The 17,567-nt window shown below is 33.4% G+C and overlaps 1 protein-coding gene across 3 annotated transcripts; it reads right to left on the reverse strand.

The window, feature by feature from the left end:
• Positions 1-64: 64 nt before the first annotated feature.
• LOC130826310 (ribonuclease II, chloroplastic/mitochondrial-like) lies at positions 65-13,719 on the reverse strand. Of its 3 annotated transcripts, XR_009047053.1 has the most exons (15): positions 13,368-13,719; positions 10,467-10,626; positions 10,171-10,284; positions 10,000-10,077; positions 9,799-9,930; positions 9,100-9,321; positions 8,360-8,542; positions 8,154-8,216; positions 6,521-6,627; positions 6,238-6,387; positions 5,579-5,738; positions 3,984-4,379; positions 3,238-3,462; positions 1,429-1,808; positions 65-1,227 (listed from the first exon to the last, which is right to left on the reverse strand). XR_009047053.1 is itself a non-coding variant. In XM_057691930.1 (14 exons), exons 1-14 carry the CDS (start codon positions 13,622-13,624, stop codon positions 1,686-1,688), a joined length of 2,370 nt encoding a protein of 789 aa, XP_057547913.1. In that variant the 5' UTR covers positions 13,625-13,719; the 3' UTR covers positions 1,367-1,685. The 3 variants fall into 3 exon arrangements, 2 of the variants coding, with proteins under 2 accessions (XP_057547913.1, XP_057547914.1); XM_057691930.1 differs by lacking the exon at positions 65-1,227 and having other exon boundaries at positions 1,367-1,808; XM_057691931.1 differs by lacking the exons at positions 65-1,227; positions 13,368-13,719 and having other exon boundaries at positions 1,367-1,808; positions 10,410-10,535.
• Positions 13,720-17,567: the final 3,848 nt, after the last annotated feature.

A 17,567-nucleotide genomic window follows, 5' to 3' on the forward strand; every position in this document is an offset into this window, starting at 1 on the left:
TTAGTATAAAGTATTAAAAGATCCTCATTAGTCGAAAATGTTTAAATAATTTTATGCGAATGGTCGAAAATTGTAATATATTTTAAAAAAAATTTCCTGAAAAAAAAAATTGTTTTGGACCCAAATCTAGACTCTAAGGGTCTAGGTCCGGGTCTAAAATTTTTAAACCCTACTGATTCGGGTCCGGGCCTAAGTCCAATAAAAAAGTTAGGATCTAGATCGGAGTCTTGCAGAACCCGACCCGGTCTTGAGTGAATTTTCACTTATCGCGTAGTTTACTCTATTCAATAATTCATGGGTTATCAAAGTTGTTGAAGATTTTCACTATCACCTGTGTAATAGGAGTTTGATTATCAATTTCTCACCACCGAAAAGAATACAAATTTCTCTCCCTCTCTTGCCTCAAGAAAACAGTCCACATCCAATAATAATAAAGATAAACTACAATGTTTTAGGACCTTATTTGGCATGTAAGAAAAAATTAATGTTTTATGTCTAAAAATTAAAAGAGAAACTTTGCCCTCATCTAAGAGTTGGTATGAGACCTTAGGTGACATTTTAAAATCGAATGTTTTATGTCTTTATTTGACAATCAATAAATCACAAAAATGAATGGTTATAAAGAAACAATTATCAATTTTTGCTAAAAAGAATTACATGGTATTTTCTTCATGGCGGTTTTAACTAAAAGAGTAATGTATATATTTTTATAAGACGTTAAAAGTTGAATCCTTTTAAGACTTTCTTCTTAGGCATTAGTGCGATGATCACAACATCGAAGAGTTTAGTGTATCAAATTGTAGTAGCCTTAGCAATGTTCGCCCGCAGGCAGCAACAGTCTCAAGCAGCACTGTACAAGGTACACCCATATTCATCAATATAAGGGGATGTAATTCAACGGGATCGAACAAATAGCATTCTTAATCTTAGCAGCTAGAAATGTTCAGCTAGTGTCCTAAAAGGCAAGGATCTATATGAAACACAATGTACAAGTATAGCTGGCCTGACCTTACATTTTCGAAGTTCGAATTAGAAGTGTAGCCGGTGTCACCTTCTTCAATGTTCTTTGTCGTTCTCAAAAGGTTGCCGCAGAAATAAATGAAGTCTTGCGCATCTCCAAAATCAGTAATCATGGATCACTTATTATTAAACTCCGAAAGATAGTTGTAACTCGTAAATCACTGTGAATGTGTGATGCGAATGGATCCATTCCTCCATAAGTAAGCCCTGCAAACAGTAAATGAGAAAAATATGCACAATTATGCAGAACAGAAGATTTGCCTAAAGGCTCCCCTATATTCCATAAATGCAAACTGCTATCTAAATGATATTTATCAAAAGTCACTTCTAGTAATGCAATGTCAAAGAACCAGAAACTAGATTTTCATTTGCCACGACGTTAAGAATGAAGCCAGGGAAAAACCGAACTTTTCATGTGAAATCCTTTAGCCTTGACATTTACAGCAAGCCGATTACCCAAATTCATATCAATAGTCACCAGTGCTCATCTTCTTTGGCAATGATGCCGCTGATGATTAACCAAATACAATCATCATGAGCTAACAGAGGATCTGCTAACTAAAGAAAGTCATCATCTCTAGCACATCACATTTTGCCGAGTAGAATGAGAAACGAGCTCTTCTCTTTCAGGTGATTACATGAGCGCTTGAGAATTGAGATCCACGTTATTCAGCAACTTGCTTAAGGGACAAAGTATCGTCTCTTGGGTGTGCTTCCTCTACCTGGACTTCAATTTCATCTCCGATTTGGGAACCCTTTACTACCCATGCTGAAGCTTGCAGCCCGACCTGAAAATCATTACAGCACAATTTTATTTGATTTTTAAAGCGAAAGCTAAATTCTTTTAATAAAATGGATACAATGATACAAATCCCTAATATAAAAAACAAATACTACGATTTATCGTCGATGTAACTATGATAATTGATAATAGTGAACCATATATGTTGATACCACCCCTCATTTTTTATAATCAAACGGCTTGCTGCAAATCAGAGTAGACCCACATGCACTACCCCTTTCAACAAAACAGACCTGTTGGATAATTGTTAAAATTAACCGGCTAATTGAGGGAGAGCTACTGGGGAAACGAGAGGTCTTTGTCTTTCATTTTTTTCAACGGAAAACAGATGGTCAACCATTAGTGCCCTTGTCAAGAATCAAGCGTCCTATTAGCAGTAAAACAGGAGGAAACAGGAATAGAAAATCCAGTTCACAAAGTGGATATGTTGAGGGCTCAATAATTATCTCTTCGAACTCAATAATTAGAAATCTAATCCTAAAACTTAGAATTGGTGGAAAAATTATGTGTCATAGATCTTGAGGCATGCTACAATTTCATATCTAGACATCAAAGAGAGTTAACTTGTTTTAACTCGGAGTAAATAACTTAATTTGCATGGATTTCTACGTTAATGCAGAAAAGATCATATTTGTTGGTAGATTTAGCCAAAGTACTTCAAATTTTACGTATAGAGGTTTAGACTTTTAAGTTTTTCATTCAATTTCATAACATGTCACTTTAAGACTAATATTTCAATAGGTAACCGTGTTACTCTCTGTATCATCAAAAATCCGGACTATAAAGTATAAACTACACATGCAACGGAATAACAGGCAAACAAGTTTGGGATGCTTATTAATTTTTTCATTTGATCTCCAACAAATGTTTGAGGTTCTAATCCTCATAGCCTCTCTTGCTCCCTTGAAATAAGGATTGATGTTTGTTTACCTCAACTAAAAATTCCACTCCCTTGCCCATTATATCCTTGTCCCCTCATTCCATTGGTATATTAATATTATTCGGCAACAACAAAAACATACTCCTATACTTGTATATTTATTTTTAAGAGTTTCTTTTCATTCCCCCACCTTACAAAAATGCTAAAAGTTCACACTGCCTTTTGCCCCAATAAAAAGAGAAGGAAATACATATAAGAAGGCATAAACTAAAAGCTAATAAGGTTCGGGAATCATGGGTTGCCCTAGTGTTTGAGACTTGAAGGCTTTCTAATTCATCCTTGTGACAAGACTTCGATTCTCAGCACATACAAGAAGGATCAATTTCCCTTTTCCGCTTACCTATAGGGGTTCCAACCTTACCCCGAGTGAAAAACACTTTGAAAGCTAATAAGGTTCATACCAGACATATTTTCTTATGAATTCCAATCTTATGTGCAAAATCTAAAATGGTAATGTCAACAAAAAAATGCATACCTCAACCAGAAGCAATGCTGCAATGCGATCTTTAATAAACCTGAGTATCAGTGCACGTAACTTTCTTTCCTTTGGCTGCCTTCTCAAATATTCTAATACCCAATACCGGAGACTGTTACTGTACAACTTTCTTGCAGCTCTATGTTGCATATTAACTATTGAAGCTATCCCTTCTAGCTGAGCTGCCGAATAAGGGAGGTTGTCACCCCTAATAAAATACTTGACCTACAAGCACACAATCAAGTAAAGATGACAATGAAGAGAGATGAGATTCATTGAGTATTTTCCTACGTGAGCTTCAAAAAGATAAGGGCAACTAACATTAAGTGCAACAAAAAGAAAGAAAAATTTAGATGCAAAAACAGAAAAATCCATGTATGCAGCAAAGGAACAGAATCAACTCATGATCAGAAAGGATGTTTGCATGTAGATAATGATTTTGGTTTTGCCTAATTGCAATTAGTCATCGGTCAAGTCAAAATGCTAAAGTCATCATCCATTCTATGAAGAGCCAAGATTCAGTCTAAGGGAGAAACCCATTAATCTCTAGGTCCTAGGACTTATGCATACAAGCTGATTAGTATATAAAAATATATGTGCAGTTTGATTATTCTATAAACTACATTGTTTGAACTCTTATTTTAAACTCAAATACCCATGTTGAATCCTCTACACTCAAACGAACTCGAGGAATATAAAATATGAAACAAAAAAAAAGTGATGTTTGATAAACTTCTAAGTAAAACCTGATAATGAGCAAGTAAATCCATGTATCTACGTATAGGAGAAGTGAACTGAACATAACCAGGAACTCCCAAACCAGCATGATGTATTGGCTTCCTAAAATCATATTCGGCTGCACGCATAATTTTAACTAAAGCTGCACTCCGGACAGGTCCTTCTGGAAGATGAGAAAATGCAGAAGCATCTACGTTTGGTTGAGATTGTCCTCTATATGGTAAAGGAATGTTGTTGCAAGAGCCATATGTAGCAATAGCCTCTCCACAAAGAATCATCATCTCGGAAACAAGGCGCATCGCAGGGTCAGCTTGATTCTCCACATAAAGATTGATCTGTGGTTCTAGAGCATCGGGATTTGCCACTTTGACACGTGCTTCTAATGTTGTGGTGTCAACAGCACCCTAAAAAAATAATCCACTAATGTTTAAATAAAAGAGCACATTAAGCTACAGAAACAAATAACAAATATAACTCCAGGTCCAAAAAAGGAAAATTTGTGGCAGATAGAATCAAAAGCACAATGAAAAGAGCTCAAAGCTAAAGATAAACTAGAAATTAATGCTCATAAATCATAGTAATATTTTTCTGTGACTTTCCTTTTCCTAATCTCCCCCTTCTCCCTCTAATTAAATGCTAGCCTTCTCACACAAGCCTATCTCAACCAACTTGAGCCTCTATTCAACTAATGCCCTCTCACAAATTGCAGCCACTTTTTTCCTGCAATATATTGCTAACCGATTTAGATGCATTTCCCAAAGTACCCCTCCTTGTGTTTGATTCGTAGTATAATGCTGATGTTTTCTTTGAGCTGCACGGATGTAATTGTGTATCATCTACAAAGATGATCATTACAGAAACATAGAACATTATAATCTCAGCATATGTCAGTTTATCGGTTGACAAAATAAATGATATGAGAAACTTTCAATCCATCATAGGAGTTAAAAAAAAGTTAACGAGCAACATGGTTAATTCTACTAGCCTATCTTTAACATAATATCCTTTTTCAGCCTTCCTATTGACTTACCTAGTCCCTGTCTGTCCCCTATATTGAAAAGAAGCAAGTCAATGAGAATTTATGAGTGTAACTCGTAAATCTCTGTATGCATTACTCCTTTATAATAAACTACTTAATAGGGCCAAATGATTTGGAGGCAAAGCCATACAAATAAGAATCACATATCCTCAATGACAAAATCCATGAATGTTAATGTATCCTAAATTCAGATAGCAAAAAAGAAATTCCTTGCGCCAAAATTGCTAGAAGAAACTAGACCACCGTGCAAAAATGAGGTAATAGTCGCAATCGCAGTAACGGAACGGTGATATGGTAATGGGAGTGACACAATTATCGTAACGCCTAGATACCGAAAGAATGAGATAGCCCTTGATATGGCCAAAAAAACCATTTTTTACACCTTACAGCGCAACAGATGTGATGTGATGTAGGCCTTGTTTTTGCACTATGAACTGGACAACTATTTGATAAGTCAGAAAACAGTCAAGTCGTGAAATAAACATTATAAGAAGAAATTATCATCTTGCAGCCAATACAAGTTTTTAAAGGAACGTGAAGCTGATTTTGGAAGCTAAATCAAACCTGCTGTTTGCGCCATTGCAAACGTAAAGCTGCGGCCTCAAACAGAATCTTTAACTCGGCCTCTTCTTCAAGATTCAAATGAAGGAGCTCTGATGCACTTTTATAAGTGAGCATGTAGGTAGGTCTGATTATGGTATTTTCAACAGAATACTCAGCAATGCTGAAAAACAGAGAGGGATAGAGACAGGAAGGCATCAATCACATTGTGTTTTCATCATATGATTGGGAAAATTTTGTAACAAATGCCACCTTAAACAAGCTTTACGTTCATTTCCAACAAATTAACATGAAATTGTCCATTGATTCTTTTGGTGCCAACTTGTGCAAACACAAGTGTCAACACTCAACACCAATCACATTATTTTATCAACATATAACAACATTTTTCTGAATAGCAAGTACTGGGCAACATTGCACTCAGATTGTTTATTTGCATAGACTGCTTAGGCAGTTAAAATTACCAGAATGATCACATTTATTATGATACAAATATAGAAAAGTGTAAGCAAATTCTTCACCTGCAAAAACATTCGATACATAGAAATGAAGTAAAAGCAGAGTAGTAATCTTTATTCATATAAAACAGTATACACATATTTCTAATCCAGATCACAAGAAAGCTCAGCAAAAATAGATCTGTGCATCAACCAGGTAGTCACCTGCCATCAGAATGCAGCAAAACAGATACTGTCACAGCATTGCAGTTTTCTCCTTGTTTTAAGCTCATTCTTTCCATAGCAAGCTTCTCTGGGAACATAGGATAAGTTGCTGTGGGGAGAAAGATTGTAGTTCCTCTGCTCATGGCCTCTCTGCAGGTTGTAATAATGCAACAATAACAAAGTTAAATGATTATAACATTAAAAAAGGATTGAGGAAAGTACAGGTAGTGGAACATAGCACAATGACATCAAATGAGTATTTTACATAATATCATAAAATTACTTGTCCAGAATGGTTCCAGGTTGCAGTAAGCAGGTTGGATCTGCCACATGTATCCAAACTTTTAACCGGCCATCTTGCAACCTTGACGCGCTAAGTGCATCATCAAGCTACAAATACGAGCGAAATATTAATTGATAGAATAAAAGTCATCAAGTAGCTCATTCAGGCTATTCCCAAATCAACTATGGTCTCTCTATCTGCAATCTGCCATCTGCCAACAAATATCTGGGGAAGTTGTACCATCAAATTTTAAATTGCAAGCAGTGTGGGAGTCTCATTTTCTATAGATGAAAATCACAACCCTGAACGAGAATTTATTAAACAGAAAGTTGAGCGTGGCCGAAAGGAAGCAAGCCCTAGTGCTGCAGAACTTGTTTGAAAGTCAATCATAATAGCTGTGTTGTGACAGAAAAATACATCAAGGTACAGGTTCATAGTCTAAATGATAGAAGTATGGAGCCAACAGAGCAATTTCAACTGATAACTGAGCAGAATAGTGGAGAGGTGCAGAAGACTATCTTCTGTTGAAGCTCTTGCTAAGGCTAGTCGCCAATGTATAGTGAGTATTGGAAAGGACTCATTGACCAAAACATGCAACAACACAACATGCCATTACCCCATTGCCAAGTGGCACCCACCTAGGTGGATTTCGGGAGTAAGATGTACAGAATCTTAATTCTTACTTTTATAACAACAGGTTTTTTTTTCGATTGGCAAACGATTGCTAACACCATTTTGCATCTCCAAATAAATAAGAAGAGGAACTTTGAATCAAGAGCGCTGCTTAACTCTTTCAAGGAGTTGCAAACCTGGTTCCATCCTGTGAAAATACAATTTGAGCCACTGAGAGCTCAAAGAATCTTATCTAAATAAACGATAAGGTACTTGATTTAGTTCAATGGGATAAAGCTACCAAGCCAAGCAACTACAGGCCTTTACTTTAAAAAACTATTTACTCCAGACTAGACTATTCCAAGCTTACTGCCTGATGTAGCAGCCCTCCAAGTTCGGGCTCATTATTGAAAAAGTTCATCTTATGAAACAACGAGGAAACACCATGTTTTGGATATTTTCCCATAATTTAGAGCCTAATTTTATGTTTACACTTTTTCACGTGGTCAATGAGCGAGGTTCAAGTCAACAGCAGCTACAAAAATTAGGTTGCTGCACAAGGGTCACCACTGAAGAGCTCGAACTTTCTCTAAGAATCCTTCAATATTCAAATTACTTGGACATGGAAGAATAGTTCAAGAGCTTAACAACATGTGGTCATTTGTATGAGAAAAAGGACAAGCATTGAAGAAGTTGTGCATTTAAGAAATTAATGTAACAGTCAAAATTGGAGTCAGAGTGGTGGACTAGTGACTGGTAACCAGCCATGATCATACTTGAGTAAGTAAAACTAATTATTCAGTTCAATGACCGAACTTGATGCTGCAAGTAGCTTTTCACCAAAAAAATCGTATTTGGATTTTGGAATTTAGGCTTTGGGATTGTTTTAAGAGTTCTATAGTTCCATATTACAACAATCGGAAATGTCGGGTAATTCATACACATAATCACAGGCAAACACACACCCAGAGAGAGATAAGAAAGTGTGAGTGTAGAATGGAGCCACATTGACTATAATTACCTCATCCGCTTCATCAACATCAATAGCATAGACCTTCATGTGCGTAAGGTCCTTCCTACAAATCTGAAAGAAATATTCAAGTTATAGTGATAAACAATAAACGAGGTGAACAAACTTCCAAGTGAAACCTCTCTCAAAGATATCAATGAACAATTACAGAGTCTATTAATCAATTAGCCTTTAAAACAGAAGATCATTACAATAACCTGATCAATATCACAAGACTCTGACAACAATTTTTCCGCAGCTGCTACAGTATCTTCTGAGTGATTGGTGCGAATGTTCAGCTTTAACAGATCAAGATTAATATGCACTGGAAAATAACCAATATCTATGAGGAGATTTGATGCTGACGTTGCTGTTTTCGCCAAACCCATGGCTGCGAGAATCTGAACAGGATGCAAAAAGGTATTAAGCTCTGCAGTACACATCATTTTTAGAGTACACAGTAAGCAATGATAACATGCCAAAAGAAAAGAAGACTCTCTCCCCCATCAAAACTGTCTCTAGGTTGTCTTGTATTTCTACACTTTGCACTGGCAACACCAGTCCTCCAGCTGCACTTTTAAAGCATTGTGTATAATATTGCAGTAAACTAAAGAACAAAGTTACTATTAAAACTAAACAAAATCTAAAATATATTCAGCCTCCTATTAAAGAGGTAGCAGATAAAGATATGGTTTCAGGTCAGGATCATTCACTCAGTGAAAATATAGAAATTTCTCTAGCCCTATTCAACTTTTAAGAATGCATCTACTGCAAGTACCCACTTCAGATAGATCGATTCATTACTTCCTTAGACATGACTACTCACTACATGAGGGACGCATATATTAAGATGAGCTAGCCAGTAACAAGTGGTACTAGTTAGACTTATAATCAACAGTTAGCTTCAATTATCAACAAGTGATTGAGGAATTTTGATTAGTCAAGGAGAAGAAACTACCGTCTCAGCAGTTCTCTTTTGACTATCACTGCAATGTGCAGCAACCGTATAAGCAACAAGAGACTCAATACGATCACGGATTCTATCTTCCATAGTCCATGAGGATCTAGGCGGCTTTGAATCAATAGGTCTTGATTTAGCATTATATAATAGCTGTACGAACTCCTGTAATTCCTTTTCAGCAGCCTCCTTGACAAGTTTTCTCTTCAAAAGTTCCTCAACCTAACATTTCATAAGAAACCAGATGATATCTCATGTAGCACCAAAAGCAAGCTAAAATGCATAAAGAAGAGGAAAAAAAAGAAAAAAAGATTGAGAAAATTGCAGTCCCTAAAAAGGTATTTGACCGCTACTTCAATCACGATGTAAATAACAGCAGTTGTGTTTTACAGCCAGATAAAGCTTTGAATCAATGAATACACATTTATGAGATGAAAAAGGGAAAAGCATAAAATCAACCAAGTCTATGCATTGAACCAATATCTTATAATATATTCCCTTGGTCCCAACCAATTTGCTACACTCTTTATTTTTGCTTGTTCTAATCAATTTGCTAAATTTTTATATTAGAAATTGGTTCCACTTTCTTTAATTATCATATGACACAAGTGTTCTCTATTTTAATAAAAATAGGAGTGTGAAGGGTCCAAGAAGGATGTAGAAAATGCAGAGAGAAGAGTCTAGACCAAATGCTTTTACCTGATCAGTAGGCCGAGGAGTGTAAACAGTAAAATAACCTTTACTCTCCACCGTAGAAAAGTATATCTCATCTTTTGAGAGCAAGAGATGTGCACAATAGCTCTCTAGAGGTTCAGCAGTACCATAAATGATCTGTTCAATGGCTTAACATGATCAAGGTCAACGATAAGACATAACGATGAAAATAAATGAATAAAGTACCTCTGCCAGCTCCTCAGGAGTCAATGATTTATTTTTTTCAAGCAGCTCCACCCAGGCAAGCTCAAGGAGAGATGGATCCTGCATCAAGTCATCTACTTCTGTTGAAGTTCAAAGTTCAAAAACTCAACAAGGCATTTTTCTCATCATGAGTAACTACAGTACACAACTAACCAAGTTATCATCTGCTCTTTGCAAAAAATCTGGAATTTGGGTATAGTCAAAATTCTCAACACCAGGAACAACATAAGTTATCTGTTGTGGTTTTATCGAGCATGTCGTGCCATTCTGCACATAATCAAAAAATAAACATAGAAAGAAATTAGTAAAACAAAACAAAGTCAGCTCACTCTGAGCAAGGAAATATATGACGAAAAAAGCGTAAAGGATATATGTTTTGAAAGTCCATATACTTGAATATTTTTTTTCATTATCTTTTAATAGAAAGCTCTTCATTATTTTACAGAAACCTGATCAGATACGATCCAATTTTTCTTTCCATCAGGTTTTTGAGCAACTGCTAGCAATACCCTTTCAGAATCTTTTTTGTATTCCAACAATAAACCTTCCCGAAGTCCCTGCTTTTCAAACTTGACTTTAAGAAGCTCTCCACAGCTTGTCAATCTCAACCTGCAAAGTAAAACAGTTTCAAACAATTGAAAGCAACATATCCTTTGTCTGGAAGTTTCTAAACAAGAAAAAAACATATAATATGATAATTTTTTGTAAAGGTAATATTCTTTTAGTGAAGCTCATAGTTAGAGCATTAGCTTCTTTAGAATCTTGTTCTGGTATGGAAGCTAATTCTGAATAGTTGGATATGTATATGATTGATATGCAAGGTGTAATCAACTGGTCATGTGATCATCAACATTTATCTTCCTCCATTCATTCCGGTTCACATCCATTGTCATACGCTACAGTAAAGCCAAGCTCTTTATGTTGTTTTTCACTTATCTAGATCATCTTCAACTACCTCTTACTCTTCTAAGTACCTCAAAGTTTAATCTTCCATGTTCCCAATGGGAACATCTTTTAATCTTCCTCGCACATTATAAAACCAACGTAAACAGCGTTCTCTCATTCCAAGATCCTATCTTAAGTCGTTATGCGAATTATATGCTTAAGAAGGTGTTCTCTTCAACTTATTTTTTTGACTTATTACTTATTCTTATTGGAATCAGATCAGATCAGACCAGATCAGACCAGAACTATTCAGATCAGATCAGAAAGTTTCAGATCAGACCAGACCAGACCAGATCAGACCAGATCAGATCAAACCATACCATTATTATTATTATTATTATTATTATTATTATTATTATTATTATTATTATAATAATAATAATAATAATATTATTATTATTATTATTATTATTATTATTATTATTATTATTATTATTATTAATAATCATCGACACATATACATTATTAATCCATGTTTAAATATAAATGTCTAACTATTGTTATAAATTTAGGAAAATACTATTTGGTCGATTCCGGATATCCTAACACTCTTGGATACCTCAGTCCAATAAAACATGATGATATTAGATATCATATGCCTCAGTTTCGTGTTGGTCAACCTCCTACAGGGATGCTTGAACATTTTAATCACAGACACTCATCCTTGCGTACGACAATTGAGAGATGCTTTGGAATGCTAAAAAATCAATGGAAGATATTGAAAAATATGCCTAGTATGGAGATCAAATATCAGTTGGCTATTATGGTGTCAACATTTACGCTTCATAATTTTATTCGCCTACATCAATTAGGTATCCAAATATCAAGTGGGGTTAACATTGAACCAAGAAGTGATACCAACATGTTCAACATAGAGCGCAAGAATGAAATGGATAGAATCCAACTAAATATAGCCAACGATATTTGGGCATCAATTCAAAGAGAAGCAGAAACATCGTAGTTTTTGATGTTTAATTTGTAGAATGTAATGTATATTATTATTAGATGGAGAAACTATGTAGTATGTAATAATAATAATAATAATAATAATAATAATAATAATAATAACAATAATAACAATAATAATAATAATAATAATAATAATAATAATAATAATAATAATTATTATTATTATAATAATAATAATAATAATAATAATAATAATAATAATACTAACTACTATTATTAATAACAAACTCAATGAAACCAAATCAATCAGATTAGATCAGACCAGATCAGATCAGATCAGATCAGATCAGACCAGATCAGATCAGAAAGATTCAGATCAGATCAGACTGAATCAGACCAGATCAGACCAGATCAGATCAGACCTTAGTAAATTCAGATCAGATCCAATCAGATCAGACGAAGAGAACATGTCAATGTATGTCCACTCATGACTCATCCATTTTAACATTTCGAGACCCTATCTTAAGTCGTTATGTGAATTATATGCTTAAATGTATGTCCACTCATGACTCATCCATTTTAACATACGCATCACAACTACCCGTTTTTTCTTACAATGATGCAACTAAAAGCCCAACATTCAAACTCATATAGTAGTGTCTCTTTAACTGGTAATCTGCTAAACTCCCAAGTCCCACCTCATTTTCTGATGGCAACCATTCATTTAAGCCACTCGCAATTAATCTTATGCTTAGCATTTTTATGATGTCTCCATTTTTGAACAAAGTCCATGAAACACTCACTCGAGAGGAGCTCATTCATATCTAACTTTACAACACCAGTGAAGGAAACACCCCTAAGCGTCTACGCTACCTGCTACACTTATCCTCACATCCTCTAATAACTCCCAAATGCCACAAACCACATGTACACCTCATGCGTTTGAATAATGCAAACATATAGTCACCTGAACCACCACCCACCACCATTTACAGGAGAATCTTTCACAATTTGTTCAAAATCAACCTTAACCAAGAACAAGTTAACATTGTAAAATTGTAAATGGTGATTAAATCATTCAGAGCAGAAACTTGGGAATGTTGTTCATGAAATTGAATAGCTAATACCACTGACATGAATTCTCAATAGCTTGTTGGACAGAGCCCAATCGTCCAAAGCATTTATCAACACCCTTTGATCTGATTATGTGGGCAAAACCAAATCAAACCATTGTAACATAATTCGCCGGCTAATTCGATCAAATTTGCCAAAGAATATGGAGTATTTAATTTATTACATTGCCTTCGCCTACCAACTGTTCGATGAAATGCCAATACAAAAACCTAACAAAACAAATATATTGGCCGACAATATGGCTTAAAATGAAACAGTAATCAGCGCACCAAATTAGCTGGAAATATTCATGGCGATCAATTACAAAGGTACATATATAACTGGAATGAATAATTACCAGAAAAAATGGAAGAAAACCGTACCTTATCTTAAAATTTGACGGGGAATAGCGAATTAGTGAAGGAGCGCGAAGCCAGGGAACCATAGAAGGGGTAGAAGAAGAAAGTATAAGGGATAAAGAGGGGGGAATGGGGCTACAGAACCCCATCCTAAGATACAAGGATTTAGTGGAAGAGTTGGAGGAAGAGAAATGGCAGCAAATATTGAAGTTTTTATGGAGTCGTTGCAAATGGTTTGCATGGTGGAGAAGATGAAGTCTTTGTAGATCGATAGTCACCATATCGCCATATCCGATTTTTCAAGGTTTAAGTGGTAGTAACTCGTATAGCGTTACTAGTACAAAAGTAGTCTCTTCTCTGGGTCTCTCCAATCTCTATGTTACCAAATTGCAATTAATTTGAGTAATTTGTGAATTTAATTATACTTGTTGATTTTTTATGAAAATTTAATTTACAAAAAGTATATAATTTGGATGTTTTGATTCTAAATATTTATATTTTGGGATATTAATTAAATCTTAATTTTGAAAGTCTTTGATTTTAACTTAAAAATATTATTTAAAAATTATTATTTAACTTTTGCAAATTAAAGAAAAATATGAATAGACCAATAAAAGGAAAATTTGCAAAGAAACATCTTATAAAATCAGTTTTTTTTGTAAAAAAACACCTTTTAAAATTTTTTTTGTAAAAAAACATCTTCAAGAGACTTTTTATTAAAAAAAAACACCTTAAATCAGTTTTCGGTGACTTTTGTCAACTTTCAGGCGTTGACTATGCCATTTGAGCTCAAAAGTCAACGCCTGAAAGTTGACAAATGGCATAGTCAACGCCTGAAAGTTGACAAAAGTCACCGGAAACTGATTTAAGGTGTTTTTTTTAATAAAAAAATCTCTTAAAAGGTATTTTTTTACAAAAAAATTTTAAAAGATGTTTTTTTACAAAAAACTGATTTTATAAGGTGTTTCTTTGCAAATTTCTCCTAATAAAATGATACACTATATATACAATAAGATTAGGTGTTATATATACAATAAGATACACTATAAAATTGAGATTTTTAAATAAAAATGTAAAACTACTATTTTCTTAATCGGAACAAGTGAGTATAATAAGTTAATATTGTAAAATATTTAATTGGACAATTCAAATAAATTTTCCCTTACCTATTATTTTTTCTCACACATTTTCTTACATATATTATTAGCCGCAATACACTTTTTAATTCTTAAGAGACTATTACACTTTCTTTTTTAATTATCCCTTTTACTTTAATATAATTTTCTTTTATGATTTTTTCCCCTACTTTTGTATTTTTATTTTCTTTTATATTATCAAAATAAATCAAATAATTTCACTATTTCTTAATTTTTATATAATTTGACGGAAAAATGTATAAGCTTAAATGATAATTGGTAAAATTTGTACTTCTGTATCAATTTTTTCTGAGGTTCTTCGTCTATTTTTAATTTTGTATCTTTAATTATGAATTTATTTATTTAAATAAGTAACTCATCATCATGGCACGAAATGTTACTTCTCTCGTCGTAGTTTTTGCTATGGAGGAAAGTGTGAAAATAAGTATACCAATCTGAAGATATAAAAGAAAATGAATTTATGAACTAAATAACGAAAAAAATAACTATTGTAATTAAGTGAACCAACAATATATAAACGTAACTACAACATAATTTATTTTATTTTTGGTGAGATATAATCGCTATTTTAAATTTTTAATGATATATAATAGAGGATTATTTTGGTGAGATATATTCGCTATTTTAAATTTTTAATGATATATAATATAGGATTTAGTGGTATTTATTAGATCCTTTAGCAGCATAATAAAAAAATCATACTAAATCTTTTTGCGACATAGAATCTAGTGACATTTCGACTATAGTAACAGTTACATATGCCACTAAAGACCAAATAAAATGTCGCTAAATTACTTTATAATAAAACTTAAAATAAAAACCAATAATTATTACACTAAAAATAAAAATATAAATCAGTGATATTTTTTTAATGCGACTAAATATAATATCGCAAAAAATTAAATTTGGTGTAGTGTACTCAATATTTTCACTCCTTACATCTCAAACGTACTCCTATGTAATGTACACTTTTGAAATTTAATTTTTTGATTATATAGTACTTTTTGGTTACTATTTACTTTTTAATTTATATTTTATTTATTTATTCTTTTTAATTTATATTTTATTATTAATTTATTCAATTAAAATAAATAAATTTTTAATTTATATTTTATAATTAATCTATTTAATTAAAATCTTATTTTATTTATTTTATTTGCTTTTTAGTTAATTTAGTTATTTTATTCTTAATCCATAAATTAAAATATAATCAAAATAAGATCTTATTTTGTTCGCCTCAATACAAAGATTATTAATATCAAATTTTTATAATTTTTGATTATTTAAAATTAAAGGTTAAAATATTAACCGAATATGGGTGAAAAAGTAAATAAAACAAGTAGAATGAATAGAAGAAAGTAGTATTTACTTATCACAAATTCTTGATAGACCATCTCTCATTAAATTAACCCATTATATATTTTTTTAAAGAAATCGTCTATCATTAGATTTGTCCATTATATATCTTTTTAAATATTATAAATAAACATTAAAAATAATATAAATAAACACCTAAAATATTAATAAGTCAGTATAAAAAATACGATAAGTAGTCATTAAAAATAATATAAATAAGCCATCAAATTTTAACAATCCGTGCTTTAGAGACGCGTAGAAGGTAGCTGTTTACTTATTTATGTGATCTCTGTCAATTTAGTTCATATTTAACAATTACAAAATAAATAAGTATTTTCAAATGTAAGTTTTGAGTCTCATATAAAAGTAGACTTAAAAAAGGCTTAATAATTTATTGAAGCATCAAACTAAAAAACATTACAACTTACTAGTTGTCACTACTAGCAAGCTAAGCCCCAGCAACAAGTCAACAAAACAACTTCTAATAACAGAAAGCAATTAAAACATATCATTACCCTTATTAATACAATCAGTAATTAACATAAATTTTAATTAAGGAAAAGGTAGCTAGAATTAAAAGTAAAACTAAATATTGGGAGCACGATATCCAGTATTAGCTTGTTTCTGAGCCTCATTATGGGCATGAGCTTGTTGCTTACGAAGCTCAGCTTCTTCCTGACGCTCTTCCTTCTTATGAGTAGCAATATCCTTATCAACCTGATCATGTCCCCTCATCTTATCCATTTTCTCACTCACCGTCGCTTTCGCCTTTTCGGCTCCTGCCTTCGCCGACGCTGCTGCATCTGCCGCCTTCTGCTTTGCTGTTTCCATTCTTCGTTCTCTTTTAAGTTGCTTTTGTTATGAATGTGGATGTGGATATTGTGCTGTATGTTATTGTTCTCTTTATATAAAGAATGAAGACCATAATTAATTGATTATTTAATGTTAAAAGAGTGAAAATAGAAAACGTTAGTAGGGTTTTAGGGTGCTGACACGTGGGTTTGATTGTTTGATGTGTTGTTTCCGGGAGGTTACATGTGTGGCTTGCTGTCATTTGTTGCCGTTATATGGTGAACGTGTTTATATCTCTTAATTTGCTATGTGTAATAATAATACGGAGTCTGATGATCTAACGAACGCTGATTGGATTAGGTGATCTATAGGATAGAAATTTGAATCTACTTGATATATAGACTACTATATATACTCTTATTAGTCTCATTTGATTTTTAACACAATTTCTCTTAGCTAGTGGTTTTATTTTTTATAGGCCTTTAAGAAAAGGAACTTTATCATTAATTAAAAAATGACTAACAACATAATCTGATACTGATTCGATCAATAGTAATGCTACTTGAAAAATACCCGAACCCGATCTGTACCTGGTAAAACGAACCAATTATTAACCGATGACAACCCGAGACCGATTGAAACTCGACACGAACTTTAACCGACACCGACCTGATACTAATCCGATAGTTCGAATAACCGATCTTCAACCGAACCGTGACTAATCGACCCGAACCGAGTATGACCCGTCGCAACACGCATCCGAAATATAACCGATCCGAAATACAACCGAATCGAATGACACCCGTCCGAAACCGACCCGATAACCCGAATGAACACCTCTACTTGCATGTGTAATTCACGTTTCTTTATCTTCCTCGAGCCGGGAGACTCCTTTGGCCGCGCTCTCCTTTATGGGTAT

The sequence above is a fragment of the Amaranthus tricolor genome, chromosome 10 (genome assembly GCF_026212465.1).
Source record: "Amaranthus tricolor cultivar Red isolate AtriRed21 chromosome 10, ASM2621246v1, whole genome shotgun sequence".
Lineage (NCBI taxonomy): Eukaryota > Viridiplantae > Streptophyta > Magnoliopsida > Caryophyllales > Amaranthaceae > Amaranthus > Amaranthus tricolor.

Excerpts from the sequence above, each read along its gene's own strand:
- LOC130826310 (XM_057691930.1), bottom strand. The coding sequence starts at position 13,624 with ATGGTGACTATCGATCTACAAAGACTTCATCTTCTCCACCATGCAAAC. Across the intron at positions 10,078-10,170 it reads AAAGAGCAGATGATAACTTG|GATCCATCTCTCCTTGAGCT; the intron begins GTTAGTTGTGTA and ends GACTTGATGCAG. Across the intron at positions 1,809-3,237 it reads CAGCATTGCTTCTGGTTGAG|GTCGGGCTGCAAGCTTCAGC; the intron begins GTATGCATTTTT and ends AATGATTTTCAG.